The sequence below is a fragment of the Salmo salar genome, chromosome 20 (assembly GCF_965601325.2).
Source record: "Salmo salar chromosome 20, fSalSal1, whole genome shotgun sequence".
In the NCBI taxonomy this organism is placed as follows: Eukaryota; Metazoa; Chordata; class Actinopteri; order Salmoniformes; family Salmonidae; genus Salmo; species Salmo salar.
Genome location: NC_138310.1, coordinates 72,990,939 through 73,013,563, shown reverse-complemented (window position 1 = coordinate 73,013,563; position 22,625 = coordinate 72,990,939). Strand labels below are relative to the sequence as shown.

The window sequence follows — 22,625 nt, the reverse complement described above, 5'->3', positions numbered from 1 at the left end:
GGCTTTAACACATTTTGAGGATATGTTTGGGGTTGATTTAGCCCGTCTCTTTCACTCGATCCAACCATCCCACGTCTGTTTTTCTCTCTCTCTCTCTCTCTGTTGTCTTGCCTTCCTTCTCTCACCTCACTCACTCTCCTAGTTGCGGTATGGAGAGCCTACTCTGAGGCGTGCGGTGCCTCTGGCCTTGGCCCTGATCTCCGTGTCGAATCCTCGCCTCAACATCCTGGACACACTCAGCAAGTTCTCCCACGATGCTGACCCAGAGGTTTCCCACAACTCCATCTTTGCCATGGGCATGGTGGGCAGCGGTGAGTGGGCCCTGGCATTACTGGCCAATGGGCTCTATTGTGTGCCTACTGTCTGGAACCCAATCAGTCAGTGGCTTCATTATTATATTGAGAAGTTATATTGATATGCCTCACTAAGTTATCACAATGTTCCCCTGTAATTATTCCTCATCCTTGAATAAGAAACAACATACCATATAACTGAATTCACTGTGCCAGATGACATCAAAGTATGAGACCTTCTCCACTGACTGTCTCAAGAGTTGTGGATGGTTGCCATGAGAACTCACTGACTCATGGCTCCATCTCTCTGTCCGCAGGAACAAACAATGCCCGCCTGGCTGCCATGCTGAGGCAGCTGGCTCAGTACCATGCCAAAGACCCCAACAACCTCTTCATGGTCCGACTGGCACAGGTGGGTAGCAAAAAGAGGTGCTGCTCTGGCACTCTAACCTGTGTGTTTAGAGAGAGGGGGAGAGTATGTGTCTGTCTCCTAACCCTTGCTCTGTGCCATGTCCACAGGGTCTGACTCACCTGGGTAAAGGGACATTGACGCTGTGTCCGTACCACAGTGACAGGCAGCTGATGAGTCAGGTGGCTGTGGCAGGACTACTCACTGTCCTCGTCTCCTTCCTCGACGTCAAGAACAGTGAGTCCTTTTCCTCATTAATCTACCTTCACCATTCCTTTTATTTGCCTCTCCCTATCGTCTCTTTTTCCACGTCCTTATGTTTAGGGTTGGGGTGAAGTTGATTTCTGTTGAGTCATTTGAGGAAGTGAACTGAATTTCAATGTATGGCTGGAAAATTCCACATAGAAAACAATTAGCATTTGTTCAACTCCTGAATGCCATTGGCCCTTGCCCAGCTTGTTTCATTGTCCTTGTTTTATGTCAGGTAGTAAGTCTGCCAAATGTCTTAACTTTTGTCTGAGTATTTGGCTGTTTGTGTTGACATCGCCCCCTGCTGTTTCCTGTGTGTGCTCCAGTTATCCTGGGGAAGTCTCACTACGTCCTCTACGGCCTGGTGGCTGCCATGCAGCCCCGTATGCTGGTCACCTTCGACGAGGAGCTGAGACCGCTGCCCGTGTCAGTCAGGGTGGGACAGGTAAGCCTGCTGCTCACGCTATGCTCTTAATAAGAGCCTGGGTGATTAGCTTCATATTTAAAATGCAATGCTAGTTAAGGATGTAGCCTAGATGCTGTGATGAAGGCCGAAATGTCAGCACGATATGACGCGATGCTTTGCAAGTAAAATGTGCTGGAGATTCTTTTTTATTTTTTAACTATGGTTGAACATCTCTAATGCAAAGTAACGTGTAGATGTGCAAGTGCCTTTTACTCTCAAGATTAGGATGTAATGCCATAAGATGGTTGAGTGGACTCGACCTCATGGTTCATGTAATGTAATTGTTCCATAGGCGGTGGATGTGGTTGGCCAGGCCGGTAAGCCCAAAGCCATCACAGGTTTCCAGACCCACACCACGCCGGTGCTCCTGGCCCATGGAGAGAGGGCAGAGCTGGCCACAGAGGAGTATCTCCCCGTCACCCCCATCCTGGAGGGCTTTGTCATCCTCCGCAAGAACCCCAACTACGATGCCTAGATTGCGCCCTATTGTCCTCCCCTGGTACCCACGCTACTCTCCCTACCGGTCTCTCATTGGTAGCCCTCCCTAACTCTTTTAGACCTTGTATTTTACTACTTTATTCCATGTCTGAAAAGAGCCAGGAAGGCCTACCCCTCTATCTCTTGTCTACAGCCTCTGAAAATATATGGTTGTGTTCTGGGTGGTCAAGCTGACTGGCGCAGGGAGTGGAAACTGTCCCCTCATTCACACTATTTAGATTGGATTCCTCTTTGTTCTGATCTAGGATAAGTTCCTCAAATGTTTTAAACCAGCTCTTTTAGGCTCCACAAATATATAACTGATCTATGGTCAGCTGTCAGAAGGGAACTGTGTTAGCCTCTCCCTGCTTCTCATTCAGCCTCCAAAGCTAAATTTTCACAGGCATCCCAATTTACATTTTCTCCCACTAATTGGTCTTTTGAACAATCAGATCATTTTCAGAGCAGGTCTGATTGGTCGAAAGACCAATTTATTGAGAGAAAAAATATCAGAATTGGGCTGCCTGTGTAAATGCAGCCCTAGTGATGAACAACATAAGCTCAGTCCACATCAATACTACAACCGGTTTCTCTTTCCCACCCATGACAACCTCCTTTTTGTAATTATAGCATGGAAAATGTGTCCTCTTCATCATTCAGTTTTGTTGGTTTTGTTACAGTACTGTAAAAGGTTAAAATAAAAGTTACAGATCCATTTGGTGGAATTGTCTGTAATTTGTCTGTTATACCTGAGGGACAAGTTTCTGAAAGATGCATTTCATAACACAGCTGGCAGATCTGGATGGCTAATTATGAAACTGAGCAGTGGAGAGGTACTGAGGTGAGATTGGTCATGAACCCTCACTGCAGCAGAGGTTCTGAACACTAACTTGCTGAATGTTGCAGACAACGGTATGTATTGAACATTTGAAATACACATTTAAGGAAAGTAAATGCATATTAAACAGTGATACGTTTTACATATCTTAATAAACTTTTCAGACTGCACACTGACATCAGACACCAATCTGGCCATGCCAATGCGAGCAAAAGCAACCATCTAGCCGCTAGTGATGAGTGTTTTATTGTGCGTGTATGAATTCGTTTTAATATTACACGAATATTGTACTGCACATTAGTGTGTGGTTCATCAGTTCGACGTTTCAACTAAAACGGGTAGTAGCTACAATCAAAACCGGCTTCCCTGTCACATGACTGTGATTAAACCGGAATTTGGCTACCGGCTTCCGGGACCGCCCATTTCGTCCGACTGCGGACTGAAGGAGAGAAAGGTAAATGTTATGATTTCCATCTATACTCTTTGCTAATTCAGAATTGTGTGAGAAACAAATTGACGATCCGCATTCATCCGCGCTTTTAAAATTGAAAATAAACCCATTAGATCGATATGGGGGCTCGAGCTGTGTCTCCACTCCCAGACTGATTTTTCCTGTTAGCCCAACCAACCCCCACCCCAAAAAGAGATAGGACACCCCTTCCTACGAGGTGATAAACATTAGCCTACGAAAGAGAATTGACGAAGGCAGGAGATTGACAGACCGAAAATCATCCATTTGAATCCCTTTATTGGCTAGCTAATACTATTCTAAACGTTTATAGCTAATTAATGGTAAGCAATTTTCTACTATGCAGCTAGCGCTAACGTTATGAGAAACTGTCACATAATTTGCTCGGTTTGTGGTGAATAATTGTTTGTTTTCGGTAGCAACTTTTATGACATGTCTGTTCTTTACTTTATTCTTGAGAAATGGATATTGAACCCAATCGTTCATTACAAAAAAAGATTGCAGTTTTGAACGTGCAGTAACTGCAGTCGACTTATTTTGGACGCAGTATTTGCAGCATACTGCACTCTGACTGCTATCTTGTTTCGTAAGGGTGGTAATGTTATAGTTGAAGTACCGGTAGTTAGTTGGTCGAGGAGGCATCATTTTGTCGCCTTCCCTGCCTGCACGTCTGTGTTGTAACTAGTTAACACTGTGGTTATGTGGTGCTTCCAAGACAACTGGGAATTCGGGGGGGGGAAAACGAGGTCAAATAATAATCGACATTCAAAACGATGTATCCAGTCGGTGGTCGTTGTTATCCTGAATGTCCAGTTGTCTTGAATGCACTGAAGTCGGCGATTTCAGAGTTCCCAGCTGTTTTGAACGCGGCATATTCATTTTTACGTTTTATTTAACTAGGCAAGTCAGTTAAGAACAAATTCTTATTTACAATTACGGCCTATCGGGGAACAGTGGGTTTACTGCCTTGTTCAGGGGCAGAACGACATATATTTACCTTGTCAGCTTGGGGATTCGATCCAGCAACCTTTCGGTGACTGGCCAAACGCTCTAACCACAAGGCATTTAACTGTGGCGTTTGTAATTTGACAGAGGGATATATTGTGGGATCTCCGTTTACTGAGATACATATTGCTGATGCATGGACAATGTGGTAGGATCCACATTGGCAAGTTCGTTTATCCTTGGATCCCATGCGTAATGTTCATGTTCAGAGGATGACACAGCGTATCAAGGATGCTACCCTGCGTTTGAAATGGTACAGATGCTGATCAGTTTCCGGGTGGCAGTTGCCATCTTTTCGGTATTTGGGGGACCCCTTGCTTGTTAGCTGAATGCTAAACTCAGTTTTCTTATAGATCCACATCGATGTAAGAGAACGGAGTTGAGCGTGCCTCAGCTACATGCTTGCTAGCCTGCATGTAATTATATGCAGATTGAGAATTGTCCGTTTATGGTTGCTATAAATGTTGGCAAATTTGAAAATCAAAACTGATAAAAGAATAGAGAACAAGAAGCCGGCTGCTGTGTGTGCGCATTGTGCCACACTTGCTGCGCGCGCTAAAGCCGGAGATCCACCCACGTGGTAAATCCAAAGTGGGTTTGGGGGGAAAAATGGTTGCCACTAGTTAGCACAGTCTCAAAGTCTGAATTGGTTATATCGTAAAAAATTCTAAAATGTTAGTTTTTTGTTCTTAATTTAAGGTTAGGCATAATGTCGGGGCGGCAGGTAGTCTAGTGGTTAGAGCATTGGCCCAGTAACTGAAAGGTTGTTGAATTGAATCCCCAAACTGACAGATTAAACATCTTTCGATCTGTCCCTGATCAAGGCAGTTAACCCACTGTTCCTTAGTAGGCCGTCAATGTAAATAGAAATGTGTTCTTAACTGATTTGCGTAGTTAAATCAAATAAAAAATGTTAGCAGTGTGGTTAGGGTAAATTGTAGAACTAGGCGGGGTTTATGACTTTGTGGCTGTGGTAACTAGTGACGACTGAAAAAGCTGTTGGAGCAACATGGCGCCGCACAGCAAAGCAATCCTACACGCCTTATCGTCTCACGTTACCGGAGCTTGTCAGAACTGAGGGTTTGAAAGTTATCCACTATCCGTAGACTGCATGCCCGTAGCTAGCAATATTACTGTGTTTATTGTGTAACAGTCTTCAGATCTGCCTTGTTTGTTTTCTCGTGAATTTGTAGCTATGTATGTTTTGCGTGACTGAAGAATGACCGGTGTATGGCTTCTAATGCTAATGTAGCGTAGGGAATAATACATTTGGCATTAGCTCAAATGCCTTGTTTAACTGCTCAGCAACTTCTGTCCGCAGGGGTGTCTGGCAAGATGTCTTTCTGTTGTAGTAACATCTGCATTAGAGAAGCGATTACTGATATACGGCTATTACCGACACGTGAACTTGGCTGAGAACCTCGGCTCAAAATGGATGCCGCTTCAGCGCCAGCTCGTGAGCCTTGAGGAAGCAGGCGAGCCATGATCCCAGATTTACCCCATTATTAATTAGTCCTCTACCAAATGCCTTTCTCTAAATAGCTTTGGCTCTCATATTGAATTACAGTCATTGTAAATAATAACAATAGTGGTGGAATTGTGATGATAATAACAAATAACTGATGTAGCTTGCCAAGTGTACCGTCACTGACTAGAACCTGTCTGGTCCTGGGTGAAAAGGGTTAGGAAGCCCTGGTGTAGGGAATGAGGTCACTCACCTGCAATGTTCTGAACGTTGTTGATCATACATGCATACAAATCTATATACAGAGGACACTGTCATTCAATTCTGTCCAACAGATGTAAAGTTGTTTATCACATTTCAATTTTAAATGCTCACTGGGATGGGATCTGGCAGATGGGTAGTGATTGGAATGAGGTAATCTTAATTTTTTTAGGGCATGACACACCACAATACTTCTGAAACAATTGGCCCCTGATGTCCCCCGTAAGGCTTGTTATATTAAGCTGTGGGTTACATATAAACATTATTTTGCAGTAGCTACGCGTGTATGACACTGCCATCGGCCCATTGACCTGGCTGGTACTGTTCAAAGAGTTACCTAGCTTTAGAGTTGAACAGACATTTCAGAGGTCATCACATCTAGTGTGTTTGTGCATGGCCATCCAGGCAGTACAGTGCTTTTAAGGCCGACTATCGGGTAGGGTAAGTTATATGTGAACAATGTCTGAGAATCAGAGGCTGGTAATTCAAATGTTACGAACATGACATGTAGATGCCAGTGTTTAGTCATTCCCTTCAGCACTCTTGGGGGTTGAGACTGCATAACAAACATTGTGTAAACTTCCCATGATACTATCATTCACACAGACTAACACCTACAATTATCCACTAGTACATAGGTACACACATCTCTTCTGCTTTGTTATGGCGACAGCCTGGGTCTTAGGCCTCTGTGCTCCCACCCACACTAGGTCATGGGGTCCATGTTGGGGTTATGCATCGGTCTCTGTTGCATTGGTGGTTGAACATGACCGTCCCCGCCCCACACATACACATTCATCACCCTCTGCTGCCTGTCAGGCCAGCTGGATGACTGGAACTGGTGGGTGTGGTCTCGGCTGGGTTTCACACATCCCCCTCCCTTCAACCCCTTCTCCCTTGGGCTATCCTGCTTGGTCAGTTCTGCACTGCAGCTCTATTGCTGCGGGAGTAGGATGCATACTGAGTTTATTTAGTATGCACACAGTTAATGCTGCTGGAATAAGTGATTGAGATATATGGTCATGGCTGTTTGCTCATCAGGGAACTCAACTGAATCCTTCATGTCTGTGAAGTGCTCCCTCCTCCTTCCCGAGGGAACCGTTTTAGGCCTCAGCTATAGGGTGTGGCCCAAAACATAGGTCTCTTCCCATCAGGGTGAATGAGTTTTTCATTAGCTGTCTTGCTGTCAGTTTGAGTGTGTCAGGGTGAGCACAGGGAGACCCTCCAAAAGGCTCTACACAGTCTACGCAAATCAAGGCGATGGAGGTCCATTTGCATCACTACGTCCATTTGTGCGGCAGAATTTTTGGAACTTGGCGCAAACTGACCCTTGTTGGCTTCTTTTGCGTAGGCTGGAGAGACCTTTTTAGCTCCGGAGTGTCAACTCGGCACAAACTCACTTTCTGTCTCTTAACCAACCACGACCTCCTTTTTTAGAGACATTGCCATTTCCCTTCTAACTCCCCCACTGGTCTGAGGGTGTAGTAGTGCTAGTGGAAAATGTCTATTTCAACATTTCTTTAAGGTTGCTGTTCCACCTGTCCATTTGAAAGGTGCTAGGTTTATGTTTAGTGTGCTTTTCTTCTCTGTTTTATAGTCAGTGTTTGTTTTGGCTTCTTTCACCTGACAGAAGTTTAATTTCCCTTAGAAAACACTGAGTCAGAATGACTCAGGGCTTTTCCCAACTGCTCTTTGTGTGTGGCTGAGACGGAGAGAGGGTGTGTGTCTACTGTTAATTGAAGAGTGAATGGCCGCTAGATGAAACCCAATGTATTCTATCGGGTCAATAGTAGTGATGGGGCGAAAAAAATCATTAGTTATATATTGCAATATTATTTTGGATGATATTATATCGATACTTTGACTCCAAGTATCGATTTGTAAAACAATTAAATGCTAGATAGCTAAAACGATCAGGGGTTTTTATGCATAGAAAAGTCGTGGGTGGGCCTCCTATGTCTAAACAGTTACAAAATAAATAATAATAATCGTGTCCGTGTGTATACAGTGTATTTGTAACGTATTCAGACCCCTTCCCCTTTTCCACATTTTGTTACGTTAGTCTTATTCAAAAATGTATTAAATAAAACATTTTCCTCATCAATCCACACACAATAACCCATAAAGACAAAGCGAAAACCGATATTTTATTTATTTATTTTTATTATTATTTATTTTAAAAAAAAAAAACGGATACCTTATTTACGTAAGTATTCAGAGCCTTTGCTATGAGACTGGAAATTGAGCTCCTGTTTCTATTGATCATCCATGATGTTTCTACAACTTGATTGGAGTCCACCTGTGGTAAATTCAGTTGATGGCACATGATTTGGAAAGGCACACACCTGTCAAAATACGGTCCAGTGCATGTCAGAGCAAAAACCAAGCCATGAGGTCGAAGGAGTTGTCCGTAGAGCACTGAGACAGGATTGAGAGTCGAGGCACAGATCTGGGGAAGGGTACCAAAACATTTCTGCAGCATTGAAGGTCCTGAAGAACACAGTGGCCTCCATCGTTCTTAAATGGAAGAAGTTTGGAACCACCAAGACTCTTCCTAGAGCTGGCCGCCCGGCCAAACTGAGTAATCTGGGGAGAAGAAGGGCCTTGTTCAGGGAGATGACCAAGAACCCGATGGTCCCTCTGACAGGGTTCCTCTTTGGAGATGGGAGAACCTTCCAGAAGTACAACCATCTCTGCAGCACTCCACCAATCAGGTCTTTTATGGTCGAGTGGCCAGACGGAAGCCACTTCTCAGTAAAAGGCACATGACAGCACGCTTGGAGTTCGCCAAAAGGCACCTAATGGACTCTCAGACCATGGGAAACAAGATTCTCTGGTCTGATGAAATCAAGATTGAACTCTTTGGCCAGAATGCCAAGCGTCACGTCGGGAGGAAACCTGGTACCGTCTCTACGGTGAAGCATGGTGGTGGCATCATCAAGAAAACTATTTAATCAACTTTAGACTAAGGCTGTAGCGTAACAACGTGACAGTCAAGGAGTCTGAATACTTTCTGAAGGCACTGTGATAAGTACCAGTCAAGTTTGGACACACCGACTCATTCAAGGGTTTTCTTTATTTTTACTATTTTCTACATTGTATTTTAATAGTGAAGACATCAAAACTATGAAATAACACATGTAATCATGTTATCATAACCTGGTTTCTTCCTAGGTTTTGGCCTTTCTAGGGAGTTTTTCCTAGCCACCGTGCTTCTACACCTGCATTGCTTGCTGTTTGGGGTTTTAGGCTGGGTTTCTGTACAGCACTTTGAGATATCAGCTGATGTAAGAAGGGCTATATAAATACATTTGATTTGATGTAGGAACCAAAAAAAGTGTTAAAAAATTAGAAATATATTTTAGATTAGCCACCCCTTGCCTTGATGACAGCATTGCACACCCTTGGCATTCTCTCAACAAGCTTCATGAGGAATGCTTTTCCAACCGTCTTGAAGGAGTTCCCACATATGCTAAGCACTTGTTGGCTGCTTTTCCTTCACTCTGCGGTCCAACTCATCCCAAACCATCTCAATTGGGTTAAGGTCAGGTGATTGTGGAGGCCAGGTCATCTGATGCAGCACTCCATCACTCTTCTTGGTCAAATAGCCCTTACACAGCCTCGAGGTGTTTTGGGTCATTGTCCTGTTGAAAAACAAACCTGTTTTTGCTCTGTCATTATGGCATATTGTGTGTACAGTGATGAGGAAAAATAACAATTTAACACATTTTAGAATAAGGCTGTAATCTAACAATGTGGGAAAAGTACTTTCCGAAGGTGCTGTGTGTATACATACATGCATACATATAATTTTTCGTGATGGAAAAACGTTTTCCGTGTGTAAACTTAAACGACTAATTCAAGATTTAAAGTATGTAGAAAAGCTAATGGAACTATATAAATTCAGCAAAAAAAGACGTCCCTTTTTTAGGACCCTGTCTTTCAAAGATAATTCGTAAAAATCCAAATAACTTCAGCTCTTCATTGTAAAGGGTCTAAAACTGTTTCCCATGCTTGTTCAATGAACTATATACAATTAATGGACATGCACCTGTGGAACGGTCGTTAAGACACTAACAGCTTACAGACGGTAGGCAATTAAGGTCACAGTTATGAACACTTAGGACACTAAAGAGGCCTTTCTACTGACTCTGACAACACCAAGAGAAAGATGCCCAGGTCCCTGCTCATCTGCGTGAACGTGCCTTAGGCATGCTGCAAGGAGGCATGAGGACTGCAGATGTGGCCAGGGCAATAAATTGCGAGACTGTACTTTGAGATGCCTAAGACAGCGCTACAGGGAGACAGGACAGACAGCTGATCATCCTCGCAGTGGCAGACCACGTGTAACAACACCTGCACAGGATCGGTACATCTGAACTTCACACCTGCGGGACAGGTACAGGATGGCAACAACTGCCCGAGTTACACCAGGAACGCACAATCCCTCCATCAGTGCTCAGACTGTCCGCAATAGGCTGAGAGAGGCTGGACTGAGGGCTTGTAGGCCTGTTGTAAGGCAGGTCCTCACCAGACATCACCGGCAACAACGTCGCCTATGGGCACAAACCCACCGTCGCTGGACCAGACAGGACTGGCAAAAAGTGCTCTTCACTGACGAGTCGTGTTTTTTTTTCTCACCAGGGGTGTGGTCAGATTTGCATTTATTGTCAAAGGAATGAACGTTACAACAAGGCCTGAACTCTGGAGTGGGATCAATTTGTAGGTGGAGAGTCCCTCATGGTCTGGGGTGGTGTGTCACAGTATCATTGGACTGAGCTTGTTGTCATTGCAGGCAATCTCAACGTTGTGCGTTACAGGGAAGACATCCTCCTCCCTCGTGGTACCCTTCCTGCAGGCTCATCCTGACATGACCATCCAGCATGACAATGCCACCAGCCAACCTGCTCGTTCTGTGCGTGATTTCTTGCAAGACAGGAATGTCAGTGTTCTGCCATGGCCAGCGAAATGCCTGGATCTCAATCCCATTGAGCACGTCTGGGACCTGTTGGATCGGAGGGTGAGGGCTAGGTTCATTCCCCCCAGAAATATCTGGGAACTTGCAGGTGCCTTGGTGGAAGATTGGGGTAACATCTCACAGCAAGAACTGGCAAATCTTGTGCAGTCCATGAGGAGGAGATGCACTGCAGTACTTAACGCAGCTGGTGGCCACACCAGATACCCGACTGTTACTTTTGATTTTGACTCCCCCTTTGCTCAGGGACACATTATTCCATTTCTGTTAGTCACATGTCTGTGGAACCTGTTCAGCTCATGTCTCAGTTGTTGAATCTTGTTATCTTCGTACAAATATTTACACCATGTGAAGTTTGCTGAAAATTAACCCAGTTGACCGTGAGAGGACGTTTCTTTTTTGCTGCGTTTATTTTTAAGAACTAACAATCACCAAAATGAACCACATTCATTAGTATTTTTCTCATGGCCTGGGGCCTCCATTAATTTTGTTATGTTTGCGTCACTCGGCTAGGGTAAGTCATGGCAAAATGTGTAGAATTGCAGGAAATTGGTTTTAAAACTGCATGTTTTTCTCTGACTTGTGGAAATGTGAATAATTGTAGGAAATTAAGTTTTAAACTGCTACATTTTGTCACTGCGGACAACAGAAGGGCCTCAAATGTTCGGTTAGTGACCATTCCAATGGCCACGCCCCCACCTCGCCCACCACCTAAGCATCATTTCTGAACCAGAATAAACCCTGTCTAACTCTCGTTGGCTGTACCTGTGCCAAAACTCCAGTGTTTTTAATCATATAGCTTGTTCTCAGTCCTTTTTTTAAATAGTGAGCCAACGTGTTTTAAACACTTATTTCCATGACTGATCAAAACTCATTTCCTCATGCTCTCTTCGCTCTGCAGCAGACATATAGTGAGCAATAGGTATGTTTGGAACATCAAATCGCAATAAAATCGCAGTACTGAATCGCACTAACCTACATACAGAATTGTGAAATTGTGATGTCCCTGGCAATTCCCAGCCCTTGACAATATGTCTGTCTCCTGGGGAATAGAATTGTATCCCCTGTGTACCAAACCATTGTCTCTGTCATCTCAGTTATGAATCCAATCTGACCTCTCTCTCTCTGACAGGGCGATCAGAGGACAGACGACCACCATATTGGCACACCACCGAGCCTTGCTCCCGTTCCTGGGACTAAACACGGTTCTAAGTGTGAGTGCTGGTCAACAAAGCCTAAACACCGTTCTCTCGCTCTCTCTCTCTCATAGTCTATCCCTGATTCTCTCTTCACCTCCTCCACCCTCTTCTTCCTCCTTCTCTCAGATTTCTGTACAGGTCCGAGTGCGCCCATGCAGAACCACATGAAATGAATAAAGCACCACAGCTTATAACAGGACCCCCCACTGCCACCCACCCTGCCCCCTCCCCCGGACTCCAACAGGTAATGGGAATCTACTGTTTGTTTTAATTGGGGCTTCAATCTTGTCTCATGGTTGTTTGTCCAATCAGTAACCATATTGTTGATCACGGTCTCTCCCCTCCTTTCCTCTCCCTTTCACAGGCCACCTTCCCTCCTGGACAACCCCCCTCTGTTGTCTTTGCCACCCCACCTCCACAAATGAATCCAGCGCCACAGCACCGACAAGTACGCCCTCCGTCACCCCACAGCTTCATTTAGTCCCTAGTGCAGTATCTTAATCCATTGGTAGGAATGTAGATCCTGCTTAGGGCTGTTGTGACCGTATTACCGCCACAACGGCGGTCGAGTCAATGGAGGCAGTCAAATTCCAAGTGACTGTTTAGTAATTAGGCTTCTCCAAGCTCTGATGCTGCTGATGGTCATTAGTAGCATACCAAACTTGCTAACTGCCTGGTACTCAGCGCTGTAACACTTCATGTTGCGCAACATTTCTATAGGCTGTGCAATTGCATGAGAAAACAGAGTGATGGCCTCTATTAAAAATAGGAGGATCCTATCAGCTGTCAATAGGCTAAGCCTACCAAAGGTATTTCTCAACTTTCCTAATATTAAGTAATGGCTTCTCTTTAAAACAGAAGTATAGCCTACCTGGCTGGCTTGAAAATGTACCACGGGAAAAGCCTCCTCCATTTGCTATTTAAGTGCATAGATTACATGTATTTTTCCCCTGCCCCTGTTTCGAGACGGGTGCATGATAATGGTACATTATAAATCAAAACAAATTTCATACATCATTTTGACCACAGTCGCGCACTTCGTGTAGCCTAGCCCATAGGCCTATATGTTTTAATAAGGTTTGTATCACAACTAAAGTGGCCAAATAGCTTCTTAAAATTAAGCACATTAATCCTTCTTTCAAGTCGTGTAGAGCAATAACTTGCATAAATAAGCACCGGCATGCCGCCGGGAAATTCGAGACATTATCAAGTGCTTGTCAAATAGTGAATGAGAGACTGATGAAGTGTGTACAGCCTGCGCAAAAAAAACAAAGCAGAGCTCATGCCTTTTCATGTGACCTTTTTTCAAGTCATCATTAGTCGCATTATGCAGCCTTACAATGTATTAATAATCTAAACATATAGCCCAACGTATGTAGAACTAAAGGTACATAAATAACTCTAAATTAAGCATATAGGAAAACCTATTTCTTTGTTAACCACTCAACACAGAATAGCCGCATGTGCGCACTCCCTCAAATCTTTTGGAGAAAATAGCCTTTCTATTTTATTCAGCTTTGTTCAATTGTATTCTTCATACTATATAATAATGCCACGGAATTCTAACCAAATCTTGTCTGCTAAATGAACTAGTGTAGCCCACAGCCATATGGCATATCCAGTAAAAGTACAACTCAGAGTATGCTATTCTGTTCTTCTGAAATGGACAACATTTTCTTCATATCATGTTTCTTTAGACCTGTCTTAAATAAATATTGGATTTATTTTGAAGGTCTGGGCTGTATTACATGGATTTATTAGACTTTTTAAAAATATAAATATTCCAAAGGTCTGCATCAGTGGCTTGTAGAAGCCAGGAGATGATACATGTGTTAATTAACGGTCAACAATCACAGGCTGACGAAATGTCATGACAGCCATAATCGTGCTACGTGTAAACTCTCACTCTTTCCTCTTGATACCATCTCTTACTGATTAGTGTTCAGTGAGTGTACGTTCCGCACTCCAACCTGTCATTGTTACTGCTAGAAGGCAAAATCATTCTCTCAGATGAGACCTGTATTGTGATCTGAATCCTCTTGTTGAGCCCTGCTCCATGCCTGCCTATCTCTCACTCTGTGTGTGTGTGTGTGTGTCTATGGAGGAGGGTTGTATCTGCTGCTCTCCAGCTGGTGTCCTATGTGGGTTTAACCTCTGACCTGTCTTGCTCTCCTTTTCTAGTTTGCCCCCGGGCCCCGTGCTTTACACCAACAGGTACTAACAGCCTAACCAGGGACGTGGGTGGGCTGGGTTGAAATAGGGGGCAGTGTAGAGTTCTCTCTTCACTTGCATTTCCTGTCTTTCTAAACTGTTTTTGAGCACTGAATGTTGTAAAACCTACACATGTTTATTATGGTAGGCTAAGAGATTGAATCTGCTGTAGAATCCTATTCCAAAAGTATTCAGGGATATCTTGTCTCTGTGATCCCTCATTCATTAGGAACTTGTCATGTTCACACACCAGGATTTCCGTTAGCGGGTAATTATTGGCTTTTGTCCGATTACATATTATTAGTAAATTAAATTGGCTCCAGACAATTGTCCAGGGGGAGAAAAAAAATTATAAGTGCGAAATAATGCTTTTTAGGCTATTTATTGATGGAAATACATTTGACTGGTCATGCTTATCGGTTTGTAGGCTAATTTGCATAATTTAGTGGAATTAAATTGGCCTGTGTGTACATTATATTCATTATGTATCTTATTTATTACACGCATACAGATACAGAGCCTTTGAGTAGAAAATCATCTGTCGAACAGCACAAGAGCTGCTGCTGCTGCAGCATCTTGTGGTGCTTTCAAGACAACTGGGAATTCTGGAAAAATACACGGCCAAATCATGACGTCAGCGATCTTCAGGTCGGAAAGTCGGAGCTCTAGAAAGAGGCCCGAGTTGGATGACTGTTCAAAACGATTTTTCCCAGTCTGAGCTATTTTTTCCCCCCCCAGTTGTCTTGAACACACTGAAGTCAGAGATTTCCGCATTCCAAGTTGTTTTGAAGGCAGACTTTGCAGTGAGCTGGACGTGCATTTAGAAGACACATACTTAATTGTTTGAAACCTGAACGTTTTACATACACTGAACAAAAATATAAACGCAACATGAAACATTTTAAAAGATTTATTTGAGTTAGAGTTCATATAAGGAAATCAGTTAGGCCCTAATCTATGAATTTGGTCACAGATACCTTAACATTTAAAAATAAATAAAAGTGTGGATCAGAAAGCCAGTCACTATTTGGTATGGATCTCGACACGGTATCTCTGTGCATTTAAAATTGCCATCAATAAAATGCAATCGTGTAAGTTGTCCGTAACTTATGCCTGCCCATACCGTAACCCCACCGCCACCATGTTCACAACATTGACATCAGCAAAACGCTTGCCCACCCGACGCCATACCTGCCTGCCATCTGCCCGGTACAGTTGAAACCCGGGATTCATCTGTGAAGAGCACACTTCTCTAGCGTGCCAGTGGCCATCGAAGGTGAGCATTTGCCCACTGAAGTTGGTTACGACGCCAAACTGCAGTCAGGTCAAGACCCTGGTGAGGACGACAAGCACGCAGATGAGCTTCCCTGAGATGGTTTTTGACAGTTTGTGCAGAAATTCTTCGGTTTGCTCAAACCCACAGTTTCATCAGCTGTCCGGGTGGCTGGTCTCAGACGATCCCGCAGATGAAGAAGCCAGATGTGGAGATGCTGGGCTGGCGTGGTTACACGTGGTCTGCGGTTGTGAAGCCGGTTGGACATAATTTCTCTAAAACGACGTTGATTGCGGCTTATGGTAGAGAAATGAACATTCAATTCTCTGGCAACAGCTTTGGTGGACATTGCTGCAGTCAGCATGCCAATTGCATGCTCCCTCAACTTGAGACATCTGTGGTATTGTTGTGTGACAAATGCACATGTTAGTGGCCTTTTATTGTCCCCAGCACAAGATGTACCTGTGTAATGGTCATGCTGTTAAATCAGCTTCTTGATATTCCTCACCTGTCAGGTGGATGGATTATTTTGGTAAAGGAAAAATGCTCACTAACAGGGATGTAAACACATTTCTTCCGAAAATTTGAGAATAAGCTTTTGTGCGTATGGAACATTTCTGGATTTTTTTTTCAGCTCATGAAACATAGGACCACACTTTACATATTGCGTTTATATTTTTGTTCAGTACATTGAGGCATGTCTTACCTTGCTTCAAAGTAGCCTATTAGATCTCCTCTCTTTTAAAATGTTCATCTCTGTCACATGAAAGTGCTCGCATGTGCTGTGCCCTTTTGACAACTATGGTTTCTGGCTAATTCCTGACTGAATTGTGTGCATTGCTGCGCTTATAATGTGAAGAAATAATGTTATCAACATTTTAACCTAAAAGTTCTGATCTGTTGCATCAGACTCATTGCTTTCTGTTTTAATTTTTTTTATGTAGCCTAGGCCTACTGGTTGTATGAGTCTGTTTGGAATATGCTATTTCTTTCTCAACAAGCTGACCAATAAAATAAGTAGCATAAACTTTTCTACTCTTGATTGACATAGACTACTGATTTTGCTGTTTGTTACTCGTCTTGTTGGCTGAGGAAAAGTTAAATAGAAGACATTTATTCTAACATGTTCAAAGTGCACATCAGAATTCAGTAAGAAGGACCGTACATCGTTGCTTTCTCCACTTGCATGTTCTGTTAATATGAATTACTATATTCTAAATGTGATTTTCGTCATTCTGAGCACAGTGGGTGGACGCCCTAATCATGTTATGCACCCAATGCACATTGGTCTGGTAAATACATTTTTAAAAAGCCAAATGTCCAGCGCCACATTTTGCTAACGGAAACCCTGACACACACTCACACCGACTCAGTGTTCTATGTTAGCTTTGCGCATGGACACAGTTGCTCACACACCTGCATTTTTAAAGGACTATGGATGCATGCTGCTTGTTAATTCACTACTGTGGGGGTAGGTTCTCAGCTTTCTATCAACTGACTGCTGCTCCCCCCCCCCCCCCTCTCTCTCTCTCTCTCTCTCTCTCTCTCTCTCTCCCCCCCCCCCTCTCTTGCGTCCGTGTGCATTCACGTGGTGTCTGTGGGATGTGCTGCTGAAGGGAGGATTCAGGTCACTGCAGGTAACACTTCTCTTCTTTTTCCAGAGGAGTCAGTCTGTCTGTAGTTGGCAGTGTTCGTGCCTGTGGTCCTGCCATCATTTTTTGGCTTCAGTTTTGCTTAAAGAGACACATCAGAATGTAAATGAAGAAACACAGAACTTTCTAGTCTTATTCGGTTTTTAGCAGTTTGGATTCTGCCTTTATGAACAGGCTGTTAAAGTGTCAGAACAGACTGTAAAAATTGTTGTAGTATTAACTGCCAAAAGGAATGGCAAGGAGAAATATAATAGCCCTCATTTAACGTTTTAATTGTTGAATGTTCTTTACAAAAGAGGACTTTTCCATAACTTGCCCCTCTCTCCTCTCCTACCTCTCCAGCCGTACTACAGCCGGCCCAGTCTGCCCAGCAATGCCCCCCGGGTGCCCCCCAGCAGCACGCCAAGGCCTGTGGCGCCCACACACGTCTACCAGCCGGGCCAACAGATGATGATGATCCCCTCACAGCAGATCCCCTTCTCCAACCAACAGGGCCCCGCCTACTTCATACCTGGACAGGTAACTTCACCCTGCCCCTTCCACCAGGGTGCTCCATCTATACTAGGGGCCATTGTCATTCTCTTTATTCTGACATTCACTATACCTTTTGGGACTGTTCCTTTGGTTCCTTTGCACCAGGCAAGCTCAATCAAACGCAGCTATGGTATTTGGAAAGAAAGGAAATGCTTTTTGAAACCAGGTCTGGTAGCAACTAGCAAGGCAGTCCCCCTCCCCGTCTGTGAGGGAGGCCCCACATGGAGTGGTCTGGTGACCCCTGGCTCAGGGACAGATTCTGCTGAGTCTGTCCTCCGCTCTATGGAGCCAGTGCTGGGGAAAATGCCCCTCTCCCCTTCCCCAGGCGATCAGCTGACCCTCCAGTCCCTTCCTGATTGTGCAGTGCTTAAAAGCGCCACAGAGAAAGAGAGACGGATGGGTGTTACTGTGTGTTAGAGGGAGGTAGAGGGGTGCAAGTTAAACCTTAAGAGAGGTTTTCCTGCCTTGCCTGTGTGTGGGACAAAGAAAGGTATAGGGGTCTGTGTGTGTTGAATGACTTAGATCAAATACTAGTTGGCAGGCTGTCTTAGCACCTTTTCCATCCTACTCATTGTTTTGTAGTTGAATTTTAGCTTGCCTTTAATACTCTGGGCCTGGGGAACATTCTACAATGTACCTTTTTTAGATGATATCTAAACCATTATGTCATGTCTCTCTCCCTCAGTACCGGTCAACATACGTGGCCACCCCTCAGCAGTACCCGGTCCCACCGGGCACTCCAGGCTTCTACCCAGGCACCAGCCCAGCTGAATATGGTACATATGGTAAGAGGCTCTGTTTGGGGCCTCGCCTGCCGATACCCACCTTTACCCAAAACCACAGGCCTCAGCTTAACACTGCTCTCTCCTACACACACTGAAAACAAGGATGTCAATTCCTGAGATTAATTTAAATGTATTTTCAACATAATTTCAATTGACTAAATTCAAGTGAAATTGAATTCAACCCTGACACACAGGTCAAATTCCAAACCTGTTACTTATTTCGGCACAAATAAGTAATTCCCAACAGTGTTGTCTGTTCCAAATTCCTTAACTTCCCTGTTCATTTTGTCTAGTAACGAAGGCCTCTAGGCTGGTGATGCAGAGTATGACTGCCCTCTAGTGGTATGTGTTTGCCAGTACAGGGGCTATAGAAAGCTCACTGGTTGTCCTGAAAACAAGCTTGGTGACCTGCTCACAAGTCTGTGTGCTATGTAGTGGCTTAGTCTGTCTGTATAGTTGAACAGTGACCAGCCATGGGCAGAGCAATCCGTATATGGAGTCTACTTTAGAAATGTTAAGTCATTACTCCAACATGGTATACAAGAGAGAGGGGAGTTGATGTGTGGTTGCTGGTGTGTGTGGATATGTTTCTGTGTGTGTGTACTTTGTATAGATCTGGTCAGATGTCATTGTAGAGCTGTTTTTTGACTGCAGACGAGAAATCTTTCTTCCTTCTGAGCGAGAACGTTTAGAGGAGTGAGCACATTTTCTGAATTTTTCCCTCGTGGTGCCAGTCTAATAGAATTAATTAGCTTGTGTGCTCATGTTAGTCAGGTGCTCGCTCAATGCCTCACAAAGTACTGACTCATGTTCTCTCATACTGTACTCGCACCTGGCTAACACATGCACTGTCACACACATGCACCAGTCTCACACTGACATTGACTCTCTTTTTGTTTGGGCCTCAGCAACCATGAACAGACAGACAAACGTGCACAGAGCCTCTGCCTGTATGCGTGTGTGTTTTGAGGCTGCAGTGCAAAGTTTGGAGGCAGGAATGTATTTGAGTCTGCTGCAGTAGGCTTCTGGCTGAGACCAAGACCAGGAGGAAGGGAAGTGAGTGTGACCTCAGGCTCAGCTCACTGCTGCTTCTTCCAGTTTTGGCAGCAAATACTAGTCTTGAGGCTGGTGCTCTGGAGGTGTGTGAAACTCAAATACCTCCCCCTCAGTGCCTCACAGATTTGTCTTGCTTCCATTTTGCCCCCTAGCTCCTTCTCCCATTCGCTGTTTTAAAATACCTGAAAGGACTGGATATGTGTAAGCAGTATGGTGATGGCTCTGCCGGCCTAGCTCTTCAGTAGGCAAAGTGGAACTTCTGCTTGAGTGTTTTTGAGTCCTTAAACACAGTCCTTTAAGATTTTCACACCTGAGGGAGTGGGAACTAGAGGGCAAGACGGAAGCGGATTGAGTACATGTTAGCTGGTGACAGATTGACATTGAAAGGGGCCTATGTAGTGCAGTAGTGATCATTCCAGAAATGCCTCATTTCATCCCCTCAAGCCCACACACTAGATTTGACATGCTTAGTTTATCAAATCAAATTTTATATGTCACATGCGCCGAGTACAACAGAATTCACCTTACCGTGAAATGCTTACTTAAAAGCCCTTAACCAACAGTGCAGTTCAAGAAATAGTTAGAAAAATATTTACTAAATAAACATTTTATTTTTATTTTTAATTGTAACACAATAACGAGGCTGTATACAGGGGTACCGGTACCAAGTCAATGTGCGGGGATGCAGGTTAGTCGAGGTAATTTGTACAGTTGAAGTCGGAAGTTTACATACACTTAGGTTGGAGTCATTAAAACTCGTTTTTCAACCACTCCACAAATTTCTTGTTAACAAACTATAGTTTTGCTAAGTCGGTTAGGACATCTACTTTGTGCATGACACAAGTAATTTTTCCAACAATTGTTTACAGATTATTTCACTGTATCACAATTCCAGTGGGTCAGAAGTTTACATACACTAAGTTGACTGTGCCTTTAAACAGCTTGGAAAATTCCAGAAAATGGCTTTAGAAGCTTCTGATAGGCTAATTGACATAATTTGAGTCAATTGGAGGTGTACCTGTGGATGTATTTCAAGGCCTACCTTCAAACTCAGTGCCTCTTTGCTTGACATCATGGGAAAATCAAAAGAAATCAGCCAAGACCTCAGAAAAAAATTGTAGACCTCCACAAGTCTGGTTCATCCTTGGGAGCAATTTCCAAATGCCTGAAAGTAACATGTTCATCTGTACAAACAATAGTACGCAAGTATAAACACCATGGGACCACGCAGCCATCATACCGCTCAGGAAGGAGACTCGTTCTGTCTCCTAGAGATGAAGGTACTTTGGTGCGAAAAGTGCAGATCAATCACAGAACAACAGCAAAGGACCTTGTGAAGATGCTGGAGGAAACGGGTACAAAGGTATCTATATCCACAGTTAAACGAGTCCTATATCGACAACCTGAAAGGCCGCGCAGCAAATCAAATTTTATTTGTCACATACACATGGTTAGCAGATAATGCGAGTGTAGCGAAATGCTTGTGCTTCTAGTTCCGACCATGCAGTAATATAATATCTAACAAGTAATCTAACCTAACAATTTCACAACTACCTTATACACACAAGTGTAAAGGAATGAATAAGAATATGTACATAAATATATGAATGAGCAATGGCTGAACGGCATAGGCAAGATGCAGTAGATGGTATAGAGTACAGTATATATGTATGAGATGAGTAATGTAGGGTATGTAAACATTATATAAAGTGGCATTGTTTAAAGTGGCTAGTGATACATTTATTACATCCATTTTTCATTATTAAAGTGGCTAGAGATGAGTCAGTATGTTGGCAGCAGCCACTCAATGTTAGTGATGGCTGTTTAACAGACTGATGGCTTTGAGATAGAAGCTGTTTTTCAGTCTCTCGGTCCCCGCTTTGATGCACCTGTACTGACCTCGCCTTCTGGATGATAGCGGGGTGAACAGGCAGTGGCTCGGGTGGTTGTTGTCCTTGATGATCTTTTTGGCCTTCCTGTGAGATCGGGTGGTGTAGGTGTCCTGGAGGGCAGGTAGTTTGCCCCCGGTGATGAATTGTGCAGACCTCACTACCCTCTGGAGAGCCTTACGGTTGTGGGTGGAGCAGTTGCCGTACCAGGCGGTGATACAGCCCGACAGGATACTCTCGATTGTGCATCTGTAAAAGTTTGTGAGTGTTTTTGGTGACAAGCCGAATTTCTTCAGCCTCCTAAGGTTGAAGAGGCCCTGCTGCGCTGCCTTCACCACACTGTCTGTGTGGGTGGACCATTTCAGTTTGTCCGTGATGTGTATGCCGAGGAACTTAAAACTTTCCACCCTCTCCACTACTGTCCCGTCGATGTGGATAGGGGGCTGCTCCCTCTGCTGTTTCCTGAAGTCCACAATCATCTCCTTTGTTTTGTTGACATTGAGTGTGAGGTTATTTTCCTGACACCACACTCCGAGGGCCCTCAACTCCTCCATGTAGGCCGTCTCGTCGTTGTTGGTAATCAAGCCTACCACTGTAGTGTCGTCTGCAAACTTGATGATTGAGTTGGAGGCGTGCATGGCCACGCAGTCATGGGTGAACAGGGAGTATAGGAGAGGGCTGAAAACACACCCTTGTGGGGCCCCAGTGTTGAGGATCAGCGGGGTGGAGATGTTACCTACCCTCACCACCTGGGGGCAGCCCGTCAAAGTCCATGACCCAGTTGCACATGGCGGGGTCGAGACCCAGGGTCTTGAGCTTAATGACGAGTTTGGAGGGTACTATGGTGTTAAATGCTGAGCTGTAGTCGATGAACAGAATTCTTACATAGGTATTCCTCTTGTCCAGATTGGTTAGGGCAGTGTGCAGTGTGATTGTGTCGTCTGTGGACCTATTGGGGCGGTAAGCAAATTGGAGTGGGTCTAGGGTGTCAGGTAGGGTGGAGGTGATATGGTCCTTGACTAGTTTCTCAAAACACTTCATGATGACGGAAGTGAGTGCTATGGGGCAATAGTCATTTAGCTCAGTTACCTTCGCTTTCTTGGGAACAGGAACAATGGT

At 44.2% G+C, this 22,625-nt stretch overlaps 2 protein-coding genes across 11 annotated transcripts in view; both read left to right on the top strand.

Moving 5' to 3' along the window:
• The window catches only part of psmd2 (proteasome 26S subunit ubiquitin receptor, non-ATPase 2), a 28,012-nt gene extending 25,403 nt beyond the window's left edge, over positions 1-2,609 (top strand). Inside the window, 5 exon segments of the mRNA NM_001165317.1 lie at positions 143-311; positions 611-705; positions 813-939; positions 1,278-1,396; positions 1,710-2,609. Of these exon segments, the coding sequence (NP_001158789.1) occupies positions 143-311; positions 611-705; positions 813-939; positions 1,278-1,396; positions 1,710-1,892 (693 nt within the window). The 3' untranslated portion in view covers positions 1,893-2,609.
• A 495-nt stretch (positions 2,610-3,104) lies between these two features.
• LOC106576473 (eukaryotic translation initiation factor 4 gamma 1) overlaps positions 3,105-22,625 on the top strand; it is a 75,021-nt gene continuing 55,500 nt past the window's right edge. For 4 of the 10 annotated variants that reach the window (XM_045703927.2, XM_045703923.2, XM_045703926.2 and 1 more), the window contains exons 1-8: positions 5,161-5,286; positions 12,040-12,121; positions 12,233-12,350; positions 12,471-12,554; positions 14,288-14,320; positions 17,207-17,227; positions 17,585-17,761; positions 18,462-18,561. In XM_045703927.2, coding sequence (XP_045559883.2) covers positions 12,276-12,350; positions 12,471-12,554; positions 14,288-14,320; positions 17,207-17,227; positions 17,585-17,761; positions 18,462-18,561 — 490 coding nt within the window. In that variant the 5' untranslated portion in view covers positions 5,161-5,286; positions 12,040-12,121; positions 12,233-12,275. Of the gene's footprint in view, positions 3,187-3,383; positions 3,525-5,160; positions 5,287-12,039; positions 12,122-12,232; positions 12,351-12,470; positions 12,555-14,287; positions 14,321-17,206; positions 17,228-17,584; positions 17,762-18,461; positions 18,562-22,625 lie in introns of those variants that run through there. The other 6 variants (XM_045703925.2, XM_045703924.2, XM_045703921.2 and 3 more) reach the window with 5 other exon arrangements.